The sequence below is a fragment of the Narcine bancroftii genome, chromosome 3, assembly GCF_036971445.1.
Source record: "Narcine bancroftii isolate sNarBan1 chromosome 3, sNarBan1.hap1, whole genome shotgun sequence".
NCBI lineage: Eukaryota > Metazoa > Chordata > Chondrichthyes > Torpediniformes > Narcinidae > Narcine > Narcine bancroftii.
This window is the reverse complement of record NC_091471.1, coordinates 365,863,933-365,884,123: the sequence shown is the minus strand read 5'-3', so window position 1 is coordinate 365,884,123 and position 20,191 is coordinate 365,863,933. Positions and strand designations below refer to the sequence as shown.

Genomic DNA, 20,191 nt, shown 5'->3' with positions numbered 1-20,191 from the left:
ATCAAGAAATTTTCCACATAGCATTTACATGAAATAATCTCCTTTCAGGGGTATTTTAAAAGTAGCAGTTTATGCAAAATCTGTACCTTTAACATTTGTTGACCAAGCTCAAAAAATCATGTGCACTGTTACCATGGAAATGGGTCCCAAGTTACACCTCACTCTGTGTTCAGAGATACCTTTGAAATGTTGATTGCACAAAATTTTTTCAATTGACCACAAAATTAACAAAAAATCCAAGACATAAAATATCAAGCTTTCCTAATTTGGTTCAGAATTTAGTACAATTTGTTCAGAGCGTGTTTTGCGATATGTTGATGATATCCTTTTATACCATTAATTAGAATAAATAGTTCAAGTTTAAGGGCATAATTCTGCATCTGGGCTTGTTCAATTTAAATCATGACTGATTCCATTTCATTTCAACAGAAGTTTTTGCAATAAAAACATTTACTTAAAAGTTTGAATTATGATTACATTTTAATTCACTCTTCTAAATTTTGTTAAAATTTAAATTTAAATGTAGACATACAGCGCAGTGACAGGCTCTTCCAGCCCATATGCCCGTGCCACCCAATTACACCCAACTGACCCTGGTACATTTTGTTTGGAAGAGTGGGAGGAAACTGGACCACCCAGAGGAAATCCATGCAGACACGGAGAGAACATACAAACTCCTTACAGATAGTGCCAGATTTGAACCCCAGTCAGTGGTGCTGTAACAGCGTAGCGACAACTGTTAAACAAAATACCAACCCCTTGGCCATTGACCTCAAAAGATCTTGACCTTCTTTTCTTCCTTTTAGCTTCCAATATTTCTTCTCTTTTACTTGTCTTTTTGTTTTCCTTTTTGTAGGATTGAGACCAGCTCTTTGGGGTATCTTCCTGATTGTGTTGAACATGGTTGACAGTTTCGCCTGTGCTCCTGAATAGATTGTCCTCACTTGCTGCATGCTTTATAATCTGGCCTTGCTGGTTTCTATACAGTGTCAATGATGGCTTAGGCCTGTCTCTATAATATGACTCTTCTGTTTCACTCATTGAATGCAGTGAAATAATTGCTTTCTCTTCCATAGGTTCCAGGATGTGCAGTCGGTTGTCCCTTCCCAATGCTTTTGAGCGCCGGCTTGCTGCTTTTACTGCAATGTTCTTGGTGCCTGTCAATATTTGCTTGCGTTCTGTTAAAAAAAAAGAACTCCGTTAATCAGTTGTGTGGACATAGAGGGTAATTATAATTCATCAGACTGGCTCAGTCTCCTGATTAATCAGATTAAGTGTTCAAATCCCATCCAGAAACAGGAGCATGAACATCGACACTGATTCCCAGTGAGCAGGAACACATCAGAGGTGATGCCCTTTGGGCTGAAACCCCATCCATTTGTTCAGATATAAAACACAGTCCTTGAACAAAGAAGAGCAGGCCACTGGCCACAATAATCACTGACAACTGGTGGAGGATCTAGTCACTTCCACATTATTGATTGTGGGGGCACGTTGTGGAGAAATTAGTTGCTATGCGCCCCACAGTTCCACTTAAAAGCCAACGTATTGTCCATAAGGTCCTTTGAGCATCAAACCAGTACTATGAATCTAAAAGGGTAAAACATGAAAGTCTGCAGATACCGTGATGAAGGGCTCAAGCCCAAAATATCGGTTATGTATCTTTATCTTTACACTATTTGACTTGCTGAGTTTCTCCAGCATTGTGTTTTTACTATTAATCTCAACCCCTCTTCTCGTTTCATCATGGCAGTACTTCCAATTTACATCACATTTAACGTGCCCTGCATATCAGGTGACGATCAGATTCAGAGATCTTAAAGGCTGAATATTCATTCTTTGTTGATTCAGAACGAGAATCTTTGCGCAGACAGATTGGGTTGTTGGGGCCAACTTGCCTGACAGAAAGAGCAGCTTCTGCCACCCTAGAAATTTAAACTGTTTTGCATTTGAGGGTGCTCAGAGAAGCACCAGAAAGTACAACCACCAAACTGAAAAGAGACATAATATTCAGAATATTAAATGAAGAACTACATCATGTCAGGAGAACCAGCAATGAGATGCATATTGGAGAGGCAGTGGGTACCAATCCTCTGCTCCATACTCTGCCTTTGGCTATCTTATTTAAATTGAATCTATTGCTACTCGTTTTAATTCAGTGAAGCAGTGGCAGGAAGGTGCACAAATCAGGCAATTTTCCAGGCACACAACTTGCCATGGGTGGCGCTTTCAAAAGAAGGCACCCAAGATCCCTGAAAGAAATTGCCTCACAAATATAATCACTGGTGGGTTGCTCACAGTAGCTCTCCCTGACTTCCTTCCCTGAACCTCTGCTCATTTTTGGTGGTAGAACAGCTAAGTGTTTGCCTAAAGAAGGATCTTTGAACTGGACTGGGCGTAAGGAACTCTTGAGTCTCGGAAAGGAGGTAACGAACATGCTATGACGCCAGTGGAACTCGAAAGACTACAGATGCTGTGATCGAGTAAAAACTCACAGAAATGCTGGAGGAACTCAGCCAGTCTTGCAGCGTTCATAGGAGGTAAAGATACAGACATTTCAGACCTGAGCCCTTCATCAAGATCCAGGACAAGCAAAACAGGAAGGTGTCTGAATAAAGACTGGAGAGCGAGAAAGGGAAGGGGAAGAGTCCAGATCAAAAGGTATGAATTGGATAGGAGAAGAGGAAAGGTGAGAATTGATTTTGGCTCTGTGAGACAGTGGGAAAGGGGAAGAGGGAGAAAGGGAGCTGGGGAAAAGGCGACAGGTAGAAGAAGGGGTGGGTTTACAGAAACCGGAGAAGTCGATGTTAATGCCATCTGGTTGGATGGTGCCCAGACGGAACATTCAGTGTTGTTCCTCCAATAGGCAGGTGGTCTCAGTCTGGGAGAGCATGAAAAAAGTGGACAGACATGTCAGCAAGGAAATAGGATGGGGAATTGAAATAGGTGGTCAGTGGGAGATCCATGATATTGCGGCAACAGAGCTGAGATGCTCAACAAAGTCTCTCCACCCAGTCTCTCCAATGTAGAGGAGACCACACCGGATACAGTAGACAGCCTCTACAGATTCACAAGTGAAAATGTTTTGGTTTGAAGGACCGTTTGGGGCCCCGAATGGTCTTGAGGGAGGAGGTGTGGGGAGAGGTGGAGCCTCTCCCGTGGTCGCAGCGCCAGCTGAGAAAGAATGGTTAAAGCACTTAAACGGTGACAACATTCAGCTGTGAATCCCCCTACCTTTCAGGAACTCTGCTTGGGGGTGCTGATTGTCTGTAAAGTTCTCACTGCTGTCAGGCGACGAGTTTAAATGGCTGCTGTCACTACTCATTTCACTGAAGCTCACCAAACTCTCTTGCTGATGTGCCTGAAGAAAGACACGTTATGGCACAGTTAAAGCAAAATTAAGGAGCTTCCTGTTTGCCTTTTGTGAGAGTCTATAATGAGAGTATCAATTTAAGAGGGGGTGGGGGGAGGGTTCAGTTTAATGCTCCTTCAGAGAAAAAATGCAGGGCATATGGGTTAAGCAAAAGCCAAGATGAACAGTGTGAAACTGCACAGTCCGTGGAACACTGAATTGCACAAGGGTCATGTAATGCACAGGTATGTTTCCTACCTGCTGACGGTAATGTGTAAGTAGATTTGATCATGAACAAGAGCATATCAGGGCTGTTTCTGTAATAACAACCACTTCACAAATCTGGTGCTTGTGTAAAAGGGATGGTCATATTTTTGGACAACATAATGAATTAATTCCTGGAATACCCCATAGAAATCCCGTTAACATCAATTTAAAATCCTCTTGGCATTTGCTAGATTTAAATAGTTTTCTGCAAATAAAGATATGAGAGGTACTGGCCTTCAGATTCTGATGTCGACTTGTGCTTACCTCTTGGTTAAGCAGACCGTTCACGTGGATTGGAGGAGGCGTCATCACTGTTGAATTCTTTCTCTGCTGAGCAAGTGGGCTGGTTTTAAACACCCGGTTGTTGTCACTGGTAAATCAATAGGGCAGAAGTGAAAAAAAGGAAAGAATTATACTGGGGATAAATGTTTACCAGGTTTCAAAGCTCTCTGGGCTAAAAGTACAGATGAACCGTGCCCATCTTTGTATAAAAAGGAGAAAATACCAAATTGAAAGTCAACCCTAAATTGTACGGAAACCTATACTAAACAATGGGACGATAATGATAACATGCACTCAATATCCACTTTCAAAGAACATTCTTTCTCATACTTCTATAATTGATAGTTTGGGACACATAGTGGAGAAACAAAGTATAGTCATGAAAGGAAATGTCACAATGACCTAATTATATGGTGTATATGTAATGGGTACTTGTGGGGAGGAAGTGGTGGGACAGAATGTTTGCACACATTATATTGTGGTGTGGTTACAGAAATACCTTGATCTTTCTTTGAAAATCAGCCTTAATTCAAACTATTCCTGCCAATGGGAAAGATTGTGCTTTCTTTTTCAATCTTTTTATTAACATTTCATAATATACACATAATATATAAGAATAGAAATAACCCAATTAAAATAGTCTGTCCAAATCTACAGAGTATAAGTATCAAATATAAATTCCAGAGGGTGAAAATGTGACACATTGGAAATAATTCTCCTAACAAAAACAGAGATAAAGAAACATTCATATTATATTAAAAAAACCAACTAATCTACTAAAAAAAAACCAAGATTGTTCTGATTGAACTGCGATTATTAGCTTCCACAATTATTACTTTAATAAAGCTGAATTCTAAATGTTCTGTTGAAAGAGAATAGAAGGGTATGAGCTGTGAGGTTGGGAAGGATTATCCTGATGTGGAGTAGGTTTATATAGGTCAGCACAACATCATGGGCTGAAGGGCTTGTACTGTTCTATATCCTAACAAGTTATTAACAAGGTTTGTTCTACATTTAACTCTCAGCAATTTTCATTTCAGTCATCAGGTCCTCTGGATCTATTTTTGAATAATCAAGGATAAACTCCATGTCATGTGTACAGGCTACAGACTTGAAACCCCACTTGTTGAATATGACTGGACAGCGGTTGGGCTAGATTTTGGGTCACTATGAATGCGACTAACAATGTTTATCTTGAAGGGAGTTGCCGACAAAGATCTAGCCAGTTCTGTGATAATGGATTCATCTTTTCAGAAACCGATGTGCCCCCTCACACCAGCCGGAGATCATTAGTAACAATATAAATGTAACTCATTTTAAACCACTCGCATCACTCTGAGAAAAACCTTTGTACCAGAAGAGTTAATGACCTCCAGCTTGACTTTTAATATTCCCTCTGTCGCCTTCAAATTACCTTTCTGCCTCTGGAACCAGTGGTGGTAATGATGCATCTTTGTAAGTCTTTTGCCAAGGATAAGGTTTCTCAGACCCAACTGTTCTCACGCTCTCCTGATCAGAGTCCACATCCTGGACCAGCTCTCCCACCTTTAGCTTCTGGGCCACATGAATGACTGAGCCATCCTGGAGAATCAAATCGACGATGTGAATAATGATCTATAAAGTTCCTCCCAAATATAAATAATCCATTCATCAAAGAAGAAAATGGTCCCTGATTTTATAATAACTTATTTGAGCTTTGTGGCCGAACGACGTATATTAATGGATCCAGTGGACTTGTCCAAGTCAGTCCTCTGATTAACATGCTTAGGAAACTTTCTATCCTTGTGTCCACCTGCTATTTGAATAAAACTGCCTCATTATACAGGAAACCAAATATGCTTCTTGAGTGGTGTAATTATAATAATGCTCTTAATTTTCAAGTGAGGCTGCTGGATACCCTAAGTGTTATTTTGCATTTTTAATTAATGATTGCAAAGTAAATTATTGGGCTTTCTGATTTAAACATAGCGTTGTTTTAATAAAACATTGTTCAGTTGCTCTATTGAGAATGGTATGTGTGACATTACAGTATCATGAGAAGTGATTTCCGTTGTTTTGACCCTGAGAACAACATGAGAGCTATTGATCTGTAAAGAGAAACACTTGGCTGTGAAGCTCTCATCATTTGACCCCTAGAGGAGTTGGCCTGTGTCCCATCTGGCATGAAAAGTGTGCATCTACGATGGCAGTGTGAGCGACACTTACTGTTCAATTGGAAATGGTTTTGGAGTAAAACTCCGATAATTTGGCACCTTTAGGGCTTTGGTGGTGCCACTCTAGGGGATTTTCTGGACTGTTGATATTACTCCTGTTAAGAGCCAAACTCACTTTTATTTTATCTTTTAAAAAATTTTATGTAGTAGTGTAATAATCATTTCAAGACGTGGTGAGTTTAAATGTCGTGCCAAATATGCAAGCACCCTGGAGTCTGGCTCTTGCCACTAACCCACCAAAGTTCCTGAAAACGAAACCCAGCTCCCAAACACATCTCGGATGCCTGGCTCTGGCTGCACACCTGCTTTTGTTCTGGGCTCCCTGTTCATGTTCCTGGCCTGATGCTGGGCCATCAGGATTTCTGACCAGTGAGATGCCTAATTATTGGGATTTTACTGTTGAATGTGTGAGGCTATCCATCACTACCGAAGGAGTACAGAGTGGATGGACAGACTGTGATGGCAACCCCCCAAGCCATTTTTCATTGGTATACCCTTGATCTGTAACAGAAGGGATATTCAATCTAAATAAATATCTGGGAAATCCAAATTTTGTTATTTGTTTCACTGTCTCATCTGTGTTGCAAGCTGTTCAAATCCTGTGAATAATAAACCATCATCTCAAAAGTCAAACAAAACTATTTTGTTTCCAGCATACAATTATAGAGACTTCGAGCTCTGGCATGAATGGTGTCTGTGTGCTGGAATAATGATCTCTAGTTCCCTCATGGCACAAGTAAAAGGAAGCTGGGTTTATACTCATTTCAGTGATGCCTTAAACACTTGAATTATTTAAAACACCACTCTATCATGTCCTTGCTACAATATTGACTAGGTACCAGAGGAGCACAGATCACCTATCAAGACATCCTGACAGTGTAGCACAACTACAATGAACCAAAGAAGATTCATTAGAGGTTGCCTTCCTGAAAATTACCATTATATTCTCATTTTCTGTCGATGTCTATTATTCAGTCCTCAATATATCTTAACATCCAAACTCATGAGCCAAAAATGTGAATAAGATCTTCTTGGATAGTAATTTATGAAATCCCTTTTGTAAACCCACTGATCCACTTTAAAAAAAAATCTCCCCAGCAAGTTGCAGCCTCAAAACAACTCCAACCAACTTGTCACACTAGTTCCCGATCTTGGATACATGTGGATTCTTTCCATCATATTTTATTTTCTCAGCACACTGGTACAGGTCCATTACAAGGCTTCACAGTTAGTGCCAAGCTCTTACAACACCAGCCACTGGGGTTCAAATCTGACATTGTCTCCAAGGGGTTTATAAGTTCTACCCTTCAAAACGTACCAGGATGGCGGTGAATTGGGTGCTCGGGCTCATGGGCCGAAAGGGACTGTTACCATGCTGCATGTCTAAATTTTAAAAATCAAATATATCCCAGCAATTTTTTTTCATTTCCCATTTCCCATCCATGGAATGCTTTTGACATTTTACAGTCGACATTACTATAGTTGATCCACTGGAACCATTGTTGGTATGTAGATTTATCATGTATTAATCCAGTTTATAATCGTCATTATATTTCATGAACTTTTCCATTTTCCTGTCAGGGACCCACATTTTCTGGTGCTAACGTAACAGAGTTAAAAATGCATTTTAATAACATTTATTCCTAATTCTGTATTTGTGAATTTTATCTCCATTGTATTTACTGTTATTTTAATGTTTCTGGTGGGAACAATTTTTGTGGTGCAATGCCTCTTCTGTACCTCCTAAGCCCTTCCCCTCCTGTTCCTCACATTGTTAGTTGACCGTGAAGGCTAAGTGCGGGGAGAGTTGTTGCTGGGCTACTTTATTGGTTTCTTTGGAAAATGAATTGTTCATGCTGTCGGTCTTGATGTATGTTTATTGGTAATATTATTACATTTTACCACTGGTTTTGCATTGTTTTGGCCGTTAATCTAAGTTTTATGGACGTTTTTATTTAACGTGTTTGGTGCCATTGCCCTGTGCTGGTCATGTGACCATGTAGCGATGGTAAGATTTCATAGTGTAAATTCTATTATATTGCAAGCTTAGGAGCAAAGGAGCAGAAAGGAACAAAAGCCAGAAGGCAATTGATGTGTTATAGTGTCTCCTGCAGGTATGAATTTTCCTTGTTAAATGTATAATGCTGGCTTATCAGTTATCCCTGTGCAGTTTTTAACCTGTCCACCAGGTGTCACTGTTTTCACTTTTGTAGATAGATTTTCATAGTTGCTGCAAAGAAATGGATCGGAGGTCAATCCACAGGACCACATGGATGGTAGAAAAGATCACTGGAGTCTCCCTCTCCCCCATCAATGTAATCTACTGGGATTGTTGGAGAAGGTGCACAAAATCTTTGAGGACCCCTTCCACCCTGCACACAGCATCTTTCAGCTGCTCCCATCAGGAAAGAGATACAGGAGGATCAGAGCCAGCACCATCAGGCTGAGGAACAGCTTTATCCCACAGGCAGTGAATTTGCTGAACGACCAAAGGAACTGCTCACCTAACCATCCGAGACTTTCATATTCATGAAACAACATTTATTTATTTATTTGTAAAGATTAAATACTTGTCTTGTGTATGTATTGTTTGCCTGTATGTGTGTTATGACTGGTTGTGTGTCTGCATGTTGAGCACTGAGGACCGGAGAATGGTGTTTCATTGGGTTGTACTTGTACAATCAGACGACAATAAACTTGACTCAACTTGAAGAGAGGGTGAAGAGGGGGAAAAGGGAGAAAGGAAGAGAGGGGGAGGGAGGGAAAGAAAGTGAGGAAGAGGAGGAGAGGGGGTGATGAAAGAAAATGAAGGGAGAGGGAGAGAGAATGGAGAGCGAGGTGAGGGAGGGGAGAAAGCAGAAAGTGGGATTGAAATGGAAAGGAAAGAAGAGAGAAAATAGTGAAGGCAAGAAAGGAAAATAGTAAGAGAGAAACAGGCTTTGAAGGAGATAAAATTATTAGTGTGAAATAAAAATAAAGTTTGAGAGAAGAACCATGAAGAAATGATTAGAAATATGTTAATTCAGTTAATGTGGCTCCCACATAGGAGGTTTCCAAAGTGGTCCCAAAGTGTAAAACAGGGAAATTACTGAATTATGCTGTACCTTCAAGGTTCTTGTTGTGACAGCATGCATAGCTACAATCCGATCTAGGTAACCCTCCTCCAACTCACGCAGATACATTTCATATAGTTCATCCAACTGTGATGGAACCAGTAGATTATGATCTGTCCAGAGACAATACATCAAATACTTCAGACACAAGGTCACATTTTTGATACAGTTAAAATCTGAAGCAAAAGATGCTTTGACAGGATGTTCCCAATTGAATAAATAGAAAAAAAATCACTGTCAGTGCAGGCGATGAATTGAAAAATCAAAGTAACAATGTTAGGAATTTCTAACTCATTTATATTTTTATGCATTGTGTTGATAGGGACATCCAGGTGTACATGCAAGCACACACACACACACACACACACACACACACACACACACACACACAATTAAGTGTTAACACAAAGTACAGTAAAACCCATTATCCAGATTTCATGCAACTGGCAAAAAAAATTTCAAGGAAAATAAATAAATAAAAGAATAGAATGAATAAGAATATATAAAAATTTTAAATAAAAAAAGTTTATATATTCTCTGAAGAAACACATAGACCTTTGGAGAAGACGGGAGCAAATATTTAGCCAGCGGAGGGCCTTTTTTTGGGCTTTGCTCATAACAGCTGCTTGAATAAAGTTTGAATAAAAAGGCGTCACCCAGGATGAAGAGTTGGCTGATGCCGCTCACCATTGAGGTGACTCTCTTAAAGTGTCTCCTTATCCCTGCTTAGTAAGAGGCTTTATCTTTATTAATATATTATTAAGTATATTAGTAAAGCTCTATCTGTAAACGGGGGGTGGGGGGGCTGTTAACTGTGATGTTATTGTTCATTTCTATGGGTCAGATGCTGCAATGGTTAAATGTTTTCAAAGATTGTGACTGAAAATAAAGTAAGATGCTTTAAGGTTTATATATTCGTGTAAGTGAAATTTGTTTAGTGCAAGTCTAGTATTTTTGTCTTTTAAACTGTTTATTCTTAATGCAGGTGTATTAGTTAGGCATTGTAAGAGTGAGTCTCAAGGAAGCAGAAAACTCACTTATCTGGCATCTATCAATCCCTGTGGGTGCTGGATACCAGGGGTTTTATTAAATAAGAACCACAGGCAAAAAGTCTCACTATACCATCTATGATCTGCCGTTGTTGTTGAATAATTTCCGCACACAGCTGCCTGTGTTGCTCAAAGCGTTGGATAACGTAGTCTGTCTGGCGTATGACGTTATCTTTTAGTAATGCAATGGACTGCATTTCTGTATTCTCAACTTCCAGTTCATGCACCTTACAGAGTAAGCTGAGAACCTCTCGCTGCTGCTCACTGCTGATCTGCCTCGGAAGGAGCTCCTCCAACTTATGAGCTCGTGAACGAATATCTGTGAATTGCTTCTCCAACTCATTCTAAAGAGAGATTAGAAGGGAATTGTTTAGACGTAGGAATGTGCCATAGATAGATCAGCAGATTTTCAAGTATAAATATGTGTCACACTGTCTTCAAGGAACCAAATTAATGATCTTTGGTAAACATGCTCCAGAGATTTTAAAGTTGTGGATCTCAGGAGGAAACACTTTTTACAGGCAACCTTTGTACAGCAAATAAAATTATGGTTTGAGAGGCTTTAAGACAATAATGCAGGGAATGAAACATATCTGTTAAACAATGCAGAAGCAAAATTCTACAGATGTCAAAAATCTGAATTAGATACAGAAAATGGTAGAAATACTCTTCATCTTGGGCCTAAAAAGTTAATTTTGTTCCTCTCCATAAACGTGTGCAGCATTAGGCGATTCGTGGGAATCACCAACCTGAATTTAAAGATAAATAAGAATGGCAGATAAAGGTGTTCAATTATTTTTTTTTAAACTGGTCAATGTAATATTTTTAGATTTTTTAAAGATATATTTAACGTTAAATTTATTTCAACTGTTGTGAAATGCCTCTAATTATCAGAGACATTAAAATAGTTTTAAAGCCTTCTAATAATCAAATGCATTGGCAAACATGCATGAGCTGTCAAAAGGCCATCAGGTAAACCAAGCACAGGGGCTCATGATCATCTGCCTGGGGCTAATGTGACCCTGGTGGACTGCCCACTTGGTCATAAGGCTACAACAGTGAAGGCGAGAGCTTTCTTTGACCCGAAGAGCCACAGAGTTGGCCTGGTTTTGAGAATCATGCAGGAGTTCACTAGATCAAGCACAATCTAGTCCAATGTGTGTTTCATGTTCTCCTCCTAATGCGTCAAGTTTAAATTCCCTTGGCTACACCTGATCGGAGCAATTGTGCTCCCCAATTACCTTCTGCCACTTTAATTTCTTCTGCTCAGCCACAAGTGCAGCAATATTCTCTCGGGCAACAGTCACCTCTGTGGGTTCCATGACATCCGACTGGTCATCTCCCGTGTCTGAATCCTTCTCACTGTCTTCCTTATTATACACCTCCTTTCGATTTTCTTCTCTCCATTTTCTAGCTCGCCGAGCCTTTTCCTGAACCCAGCTACAGGAAGAAGCATTTGATGGTTAGCGTGGCAGTTAGTATAACACTGTTGCAATCTGACACTGTCTGCAAGGAGTTTGCACATTCTCCCCTTGTATATCTGGATTTTCCCCAGGGGCTCTGGTTTCCTCCCACCCTTCAAAATGTACCAGAAGTTGTAGGTTAATTGGGTGTAATTGGACAACACAGGCTTGTGGGCTGAAAGGTTCTGTGCTGTATTTCTAAATTTAAAAAATTAAACATGTTAATTTAATTTAAAAATTACATATGCAATACACAGATGTGCTGGAGAATCTCACCAGGTCATGCAGCATCCATATGAAGTAAAGGGTAACCAACATTTCGGGCCAGAGCCCTTCATCAGGTACGTATGAAACATTGGTTTCCCTTTGTAAAATCCAGCACATTTGTGAATTACACTTGAGCCCCAGCATCAGTAGATTTTTGTGTTTGACTCTGATAATCACAGTATATTTTGATTAGTGTACCATCAAATAATTATCTTTGGTTCTTGTAATGTTTCTTTATCTTGGAAGGAAAGCAAAATAAATATTACATTTCAGTAACGATGAGACGTTAACATTCCATCCTCCCAGTCTCGCCTTTTCTTAAATTCTATGTACCATTCACTTGGAAAAACACATCCTTTTCCCACCTCAAGGTGTTGACTCTGAGTAAGGTTTGCTTCAATGTGTGTGGTGTGACTTTGAGTGGCAAATCACTCATCAATTAAGACCCCATACACTGGTGGCTACCAGCCCAGTCACTGAGGACAGAACTGTAACAATTCCAATCACTGCTGACCCAATGTTCACACAGTGTGAAAACTCAGGAGGAGATGTATCTCCAATGCAAGATGAAAGATATTTGATGCAATTAAATCCATGACTATAATACGATGTAAGGTTCAATATGTAATTATCTCCTTCGTCACTGAATTGGAATGTAATTGCCTGCAGCATAAAATTTCTCCTATTTTTACTGCCATCAAATGCAACTGATTAATTTTATATATATGTCCGCAGGACAATAACAGGACAATAACAATGAGCTACCATTGACATCAAAGGTTTTAAAATTAATGTTATCATAATTGTTGCTTATTTCAAAGGCTATGACGTATTATAATTTATAACTTGTTGAACTTATCAAGATCAGAAAGATGGTTTTGTCATTTGTCTTCTCCACTGGGCAGCACGGTCAGGTAGCGATTAGTGCAACGCTGTTACAGCGCCAGCAAACCCATGTTTGAATCCAGCGCTGTCTGTGAGGATTTTAATTTTTTAAATTTAAATTTAAACATACAGTAACAGGCCACCTTGGCCCACGAGCCCTTGCTGCCCAATTGTACCCAATTAACCTACATTGGTAGGTACGTTTCGAACGTTGGGAGGAAACCAGAGCCCCCGGGGGAAAACCATGCAGACATAGGGAGAACGTACCAACTCCTTATAGACAGCCGAGATTCAAACCCCTGTTCAGATCGCTGGCTCTGTAACAGTGCTGTGCTAACCACTACGCTAACTGTGCTGCCCTAGGAATTTGTACGTTCTCTCTGTGTCTGTGCAGGTCAACTCCAGTTTCAGTTTCCTCTCATCCTTCAAAACCTGGGGTTACAGGTCAACTGGGTGTAATTGGACGACAAGAGCTCATGGACCGAAAGGGCCCATTGTCGTGCTGCATGTCCAAATTTTAAAAATTTAAATTTACTTATCTTGTAAATCTCTGGTATCCAGCACCTACGGGGGATTGCGGGTGCCAGATATGCAAATTTTCTGGTTGCCTGAGACTCACTCTTACAATGCCTAACTAATGCACCTGTATTAAAAATAAACTTTAAAAAACAAAACAGTGCAAATTGTAAAGTACAGGTAATTTGAAAAAAATCAGTGTTGTAGTCCTTAATTATGTAAAGTTCACTTTAATCAGTTGATTCCTGTAACTTACAAAATTTAAATTTAAACCCTGGTCACTGTTGCTGTAACAGCATTGTGGTAACCGCTACGATAACCGTGCCACCATCATAATTAATCCCCAGTCCCATGTTTTACAGATAAAGCTTCACTAATATACTTAATAATATACTAATATAGACTCAAAGTAGGCAGGGATAGGGAGACATTTGGGAGAGGCCTTCACCATTTTATTCAAACACAACTTTATTCAAACAGCTGCTGTGAGCGGAGCATGATGGGGACGCTCTGTTTTCTCCCATCTTCACCAAGGGGTTGTGTGTTGCTTCACAGAACATTTACAATTTTAAGCTTTTATTTGAAATTTTATTTACTTTTATTGACTTCGATCGATTAATTCATTTATTCTTTTTTTCCCCCGGTTGCTTGGGTTGCCGTTTACTTGAATTCTGGATACTAGGGATTTTACTGTACTTGCTTCTGTTAGGCTAGTCATTTCTGTGGAGTGAGCAAACAGGAAACTACAACATGTACTCACTCTGCAATAGTTAACAAGTTTCTGGATGTGTCTACTTGAATCTGCATGTTACTGCTGTCCAGCTCCAAGAGATTGCGTCGTATCTCCATCTGTTCGCGAAAGGCAGTGAGCAAATGTTCACGGAGTGTCTCCATCTCTCTTCTATCATACCGAGAGGAATGAAACTGAACCTCAGCTAAAAGAGCCAAAATGAAATAAAAGATTTTTTTTCGCACTGAAACTTGTGAAGAACCAATCTTGTGAAAGTAATATCCATGACCATTAGTCTCCATTTTAACAGATAATCTGATGCTTACAAGCTCATCGTCAGATTTGAGATATTCTCTGCTCCTAAAGGGCACTTGGAAAACTTGCCTGTTCTTTATGCATGGCCAGTGGATGTCCTGAACAAATTGGGGGGGCGGGGGGGGGGGCAGTGTTCAACAATAGTCAAAAAGGGTCTAAGAATTTAAGTATCCTGCGTGGCTAAAAACCTGGCACCCAGTGAAAATAAGGGCCCACATTTCCACAGATCACAATATGTATTTGGAGATGGTGCTCATAATTCCCCATAAAGTGCTGGCTGAAAATCACCACATTTTATCTCGACTTGACATGTGTCTGCATGGTGGTTAAAACAAAAAATGAATTGCCTGTTTACATCTGTTTTTTCCTAATTCATTGCACTAACACTGACAGACAGCAAATCACTTCTAATGCAAAATTGGCAACAGTGTTAGACCTTAAGATATAGGAGAGGAATTAGGCTATTCGGCCCATTGAGTCTGCCCTGCCATTTCAAGATGGCTGATTTACTACAACCACTTTCTCCTGCCTTCTCCCTGTAACCCTTACTAATCAAGAACCTATCTCCATAGGACCAGAGGGTAATTGCTATCGATATTTCACATATATACGAATTACATTTATGTTTAAAATGAGAATTTAGATGGGACATTCCATTGTACATAATGAGCAGATAGATTACAGGTGAATGAGCAGTATACTGGCTTACAATTTCAGATAAGACTCAGATCTACCATTCACCTTGAACATTGCGTATATCAGCTTTATCATTTTTTGTTTGTTGTATCCGTTGTGCATCTATCTTCTTCTTCAGACGATGGATTTCACTGCGTAGATCAGAGATGATATTGGTATATTGAGCTATATGATAGGACACATTCATCAAATTGCGCTTTACCTGGTAAATGAAATAAGCATCACATTAGGACAACTTTTCCTCAGTAATGTAGCTCCAAGTACTGTATCTATAATAAATGAGTTCCTCTTGTATATTAAAAGCCCTGGTATCAGGCACCTACAGGGATGGATTGATGCCGGATTCACTGAATTTGCCAGTTACTTGAGATGGCCCAAATTTTAAACTTTAGCATTTTTACCTATTATTTTCCATGATTTTTTTTTTGCCTGTTGTTCGAATTCCAGACAACAAGGATTTTACGGCTCAAATTCATATAATTGTTTGTTTTTGTGGTAAATCACTGCTTTTTATTTTTTTTTGCACAAGTTTGTTCTGTGTGAGGAAAACATTGAAAAATGGCTATAAAATGCTCATCTGAATTTGGCAAAAGTCTCAAAAAGAAATTTCAAACAAAGCTGAAGCAAAGAGATAATCTGCTACTTCCACTCTGAAAGCTTCATTGATTGTATGAAATGTTAACTCCTGTCCGCACAGTCAAGGCTAGAATCCTGGAAATAGTTTGATTTTAAATGTAGTAACTATCAATCCCTCAATTATTCATTTGTTAGATACTGTAAGCTCTCTCCATTATTAAAGGACATGCTGTGAATTTGCATTGCCATTACAAGTGTTGTTAATGGAAAAGTACTTCAGAACAGAGAACAAGAAACATTCTATAAAGCTGCTATTTTATTCCAGTCAACTTACCAAAAGAACCGAATACTAGCTCCTCATTTTGCATTTGTGACTTCTATGCTTCATGTCTTTCACTATGGTGTACTTCTACAATCTCAATACTAGTGATAAAATGACTTGGAAGAATGCATGTGAATTTTAGAAAATGATCATCTAATTACATGATAGAAAAAAGCAAAAGAACGGGAGAGGCATCTGATTTTTTGAGCTCCTTTCAAGATTCTATTTATTATCATAGCAATAAAACAGTGTCGTATTACATGAAATTTCTTTTTGCCTGCTGGAAGGCAGACAGATTCACCACCTCCAGGAATTGCCTAAGTGCCTCTTACAGTTCTTACCGTCAGATCTAGTCAGAGAGAGAAGCAAAAGAGAGTAACCCTAGGGGTGCACCCTGCACCATGAGGACCAGGAAGCTGTATCAGGTAAAGATAGAAGCAGCAACATTTGCTTCATCATCGTCATAGTGAACAAGCGGTTATATCCCTGTCCTGTTCCCCTGACCTAGAACATCTGGCGATTAAGTGTCATCCATTCTATCTGCCAAGGGAGTTTTCTGCTCTCATCCTGGTCACTGTGTACATTCTACCCCAGGCTAACACTGCATTCAGCAGCCAACCAGACCAACCTGAAGAAGTCTCCGACAAACTATTGTTACGAGCTCAGAGGACCCCAAAACCCAGCAGCAATTGATATTCACCAAGACGAATGGTTACTTAAACAAAAGTTGCTTTTGTTTTGTTCATGAAAACATGATCAAACTTTAACTCATTACTATTAACTTACTTAACCTAACTTAACCCTTTTCTAATTCTAAGCGCACGTGTATATAATGTGTAAGTTTAGAAAAGTTCTTTAATTCATAGTCCAATCTCACTTCTCCACTCCTCCAAGTTCACTGGTTGCAGGCAATTCTTATACTGTGCATAGAATTTAACATTTATGAAGTTCACCAGGCTTTGGTGCTTGAAAGGTAAATGGTTACCACTCAGGAAGGTTCTTGTCGGTTTTCATAGAGATTTGTTGTTCGCTAGACACCCACAACTGATTCCTTGTAACCAGCCACCTCTGTGTCTTGCCAAAAGAAACTTTCCCCATCAGGGTTTTCCAGATGATAATCTCTTTCTTTCAGGTCACCACAGAGTTCCTTTTTGTTTCCCTTATTTCAAGGGAAACATTAGGCAGCCAATCCTCTCCTCTTATATGAACCACAAGAGCTTTGACCGGGCTGAACTAAGCACTCTTCCAAATGGCATTTTCCACAAGCTTGCCAGCTTGTCCTGTTCCAGTTCCAGCTACTGCTGCTGACTGTAAAACTGCAGTACTGATTTCTCTCCCTCTCTCTCTGAGAGAAAGCCTGTTTTACTCTCTCTGCTTGCAAAACCACATGACCCTCTTAGAACAGGAAGTTCAACTCCAGACATCCTGCGGCTCCCATGAGTTATTTTATCTGTTGCCTTTTTATGAGCAACAATCCATTAGTGAAGTCTCTTGGGCACTCTCCAAAGCTTTTGCAAAGGATCTTGGAGCCAGCCTGTCGAGCATGAGCAGAGCTCCAGTATTTTAAATAAGATCTGTTTTAAAGTGTTTATATGTAACCTACACTAAAAAACCTGCCCCAATTTATCTCCCCAAAACTGATCTATAATCTATCACAAAGATGTCATGCCGACTTCCTTAAATTTCCAAACTCTAGAATAGGAATTTACTGCTGATCTGTGGTAAGCTGTGGTAAGTACTGTAGTCTCACTGAGGTGAATGAAAAGGGACAGGGACCACAAGAATGGTAAGTAGACCTTTCTATTTGACTTTTTAAATATTTTTTGGAGTCATGAATCCTCAATAGATTTCTTTCAATATTTAAATGCTTATGAATATCAAAATCATTTGCAATGTTCAACTTAAATGACACCATTGACAGTTAGTGAGTCTGACCTGGTCCTTGTCCATCAGCGGGGGAACACTCTGACTGGAACTACTCTAGCCCAGGGACAGTTGACTAATCAGCTCATTTGCTCACCAGTCAGTGGAGGATCCAAGCTTACGTAATCATCTTAGACCCTCTGAATCAGAAGCTTAAATACCACCATTGACGTGACTCCGAGGCCTTCATACTGGCATGAATTCTTTCATCCTGCCCTTTGTCTGGTTGTAGATTCAGCTCTTATGCAGGAAAATCCCTGGTATCCAGAGTTCAAACAACCGGCAGCCTTAAGCAACCGGCAAAAAAAGTTGCAAGAAATTAGAATAAATTAATAGGTAAAAAATATGTAATTTTAAAATTGTAAAAGTAAATGTTCTCTGAAGTAACACATTGCAGTGAACTGGAATTCATTGTCTATGGGTAGATTAGATGACCAGCCCCTCCTCTTGGCTCCACCCCATCGTTCCCGATATAAACCCTGTTTTCCCGCCTTACCTCCAATTTACCTGAAGACCATTGTAGATACCAGCCATTAATTGTAAGCTAATAAAAGCCTGTTTGTGCTCCACACAAGTCTCTGAGTACTATCGATCACGTTACACATATAAACCTTTGGTGAAGATGACAGCAAATATTCTGCCAGTGGTGTACCTTGGTCGTGTTTTGCTCATAGCATCAGTTTGAATAAAGTTGCGTGAAACAGCAATGGTGCCTCTCAGGATGAAGAGCTGGTTGATGCCGCTCGCCGTTGGGGTAACTCTCTTAAAGTGTCTCCTTATCCCTGCTTAGTAAGAGTCACCCTAGGCATAGGCTTTATCTGTAAAATTTGGGCGGGGGAGTTGTTAATTATCTATAATGTTATTGTTTGTCTTCTAGGCAGCTCTGTGGAGGGAGAGGAACCTGCAGATGTAGCAATGGTTAAATGTTTTCAAAGATTGTGACTGAAAATAAAGTAAAATGCTTTAAGGTTTATATATTCATGCAAGTGAAGTTTGTTCAGTGTAAGTACAGTACAGTATTTTTTGTCTTTTAAACTGTTTATTCTTAATTCAGGTGTATTAGTTAGGCATTGTAAGAGTAACTGGAAAATACACTTAAATGGCATCTACCAATCCCCATGGGTGCTGGATACCAGGGGTTATATTTTCATTTTCTGTTGACTAGTTAACCTCCAGGTTGAATTGACGATGAAGAAGGTGAATGCAATGTTGGCATTCATAACTAGACGAAAAGGAAATATGAGCAGGGATGTAATGTTGAGGCTTTTAAGGCATTGGTGAGACCTCATTTAGAGTACAGGGAACAGTTTTTGGGCTCATTATTTAAGAAAGGATGTGCTGGCATTGAAGGTGGTTCAGAGATAATTTACAAGATTTAACTTGGAATGAAGCACATGAGGAACATTTGATGGCCTTTGGCCTGGACTCCTTGGAGTTTAGAAGGAGAGGGATCTCATAGAACCATTTTGAACGTTGAAAGGCCTGGACAGAGTAGAGGTGGTTAAGTTGTTTCCCATGGTAGAGGAGTCTAGGACAAGAGGGTACAACGTCAGGATTGAAGGGCGCAAAACAGAGATGTGGAGGAATTTCTTTAGCCAGGGAGTGGTGAACCTCTGGAATTTGCTAACTCAGGCAGCTGTGAAAGCCAGGTTGTTGGGTGTATTTAAGGAAAAGATTGATAGCTGTCTGAACAGGTTATGGGGAGAAGGCCAGGGAGTGGGGCTGAGTGGTAGAATGCATCTGCTTGTGATAGAATGGCAGATCAGTCATGATGGGCTGAATAGCCTACTTCTGTTCCTATATCTTATAGTCTTATGTAAGCAAGCTATACATTTTAAAGTGCCTACAATGAATATACATGAAAGCATAACCTACCTGCATCCCACATGTTATTATATTAATAAGATTTAACTTAAAAATGATTTCATTTGCTTTCCTGATGCTTTGTTCTTACTCTGGTTTTAATGTTTTTGGCACGGTCAGCGTATGTGAGGGTATTTCGCGATTCCTCAAAGGAGCTGCTGGCTGGACTGATGTGAGCAATCATCGTGGTCCTGCTGTTCCCACCCAATGAATCCTGCCAGTAAAGAGAGGAACCAGAGTGAGAATCTGAAACTGAAAAAGCAAGAGGTCTCAAAAGGCAGATATTGTCACATTAGAAAGAAAAAAACTCTTCACCCAAGTCTCAACCTATCTGAGTAGGAAATGTTTACATTTAAGAC

The 20,191-nt window shown here is 39.8% G+C and overlaps 1 protein-coding gene across 3 annotated transcripts in view; it reads right to left on the bottom strand.

Moving 5' to 3' along the window:
• The window catches only part of kif19 (kinesin family member 19), a 116,962-nt gene that overhangs the window by 6,056 nt on the left and 90,715 nt on the right, over nucleotides 1-20,191 (bottom strand). For all 3 annotated transcript variants that reach the window (XM_069930179.1, XM_069930180.1, XM_069930181.1), the window contains exons 9-18: nucleotides 19,924-20,046; nucleotides 15,194-15,350; nucleotides 14,168-14,342; nucleotides 11,518-11,716; nucleotides 10,350-10,620; nucleotides 9,219-9,340; nucleotides 5,316-5,482; nucleotides 3,884-3,989; nucleotides 3,235-3,361; nucleotides 757-1,178 (exon numbers count right to left, since the gene is read on the bottom strand). In XM_069930179.1, the coding sequence (XP_069786280.1) occupies nucleotides 757-1,178; nucleotides 3,235-3,361; nucleotides 3,884-3,989; nucleotides 5,316-5,482; nucleotides 9,219-9,340; nucleotides 10,350-10,620; nucleotides 11,518-11,716; nucleotides 14,168-14,342; nucleotides 15,194-15,350; nucleotides 19,924-20,046 (1,869 nt within the window). The remainder of the gene's footprint in view (nucleotides 1-756; nucleotides 1,179-3,234; nucleotides 3,362-3,883; nucleotides 3,990-5,315; nucleotides 5,483-9,218; nucleotides 9,341-10,349; nucleotides 10,621-11,517; nucleotides 11,717-14,167; nucleotides 14,343-15,193; nucleotides 15,351-19,923; nucleotides 20,047-20,191) is intronic.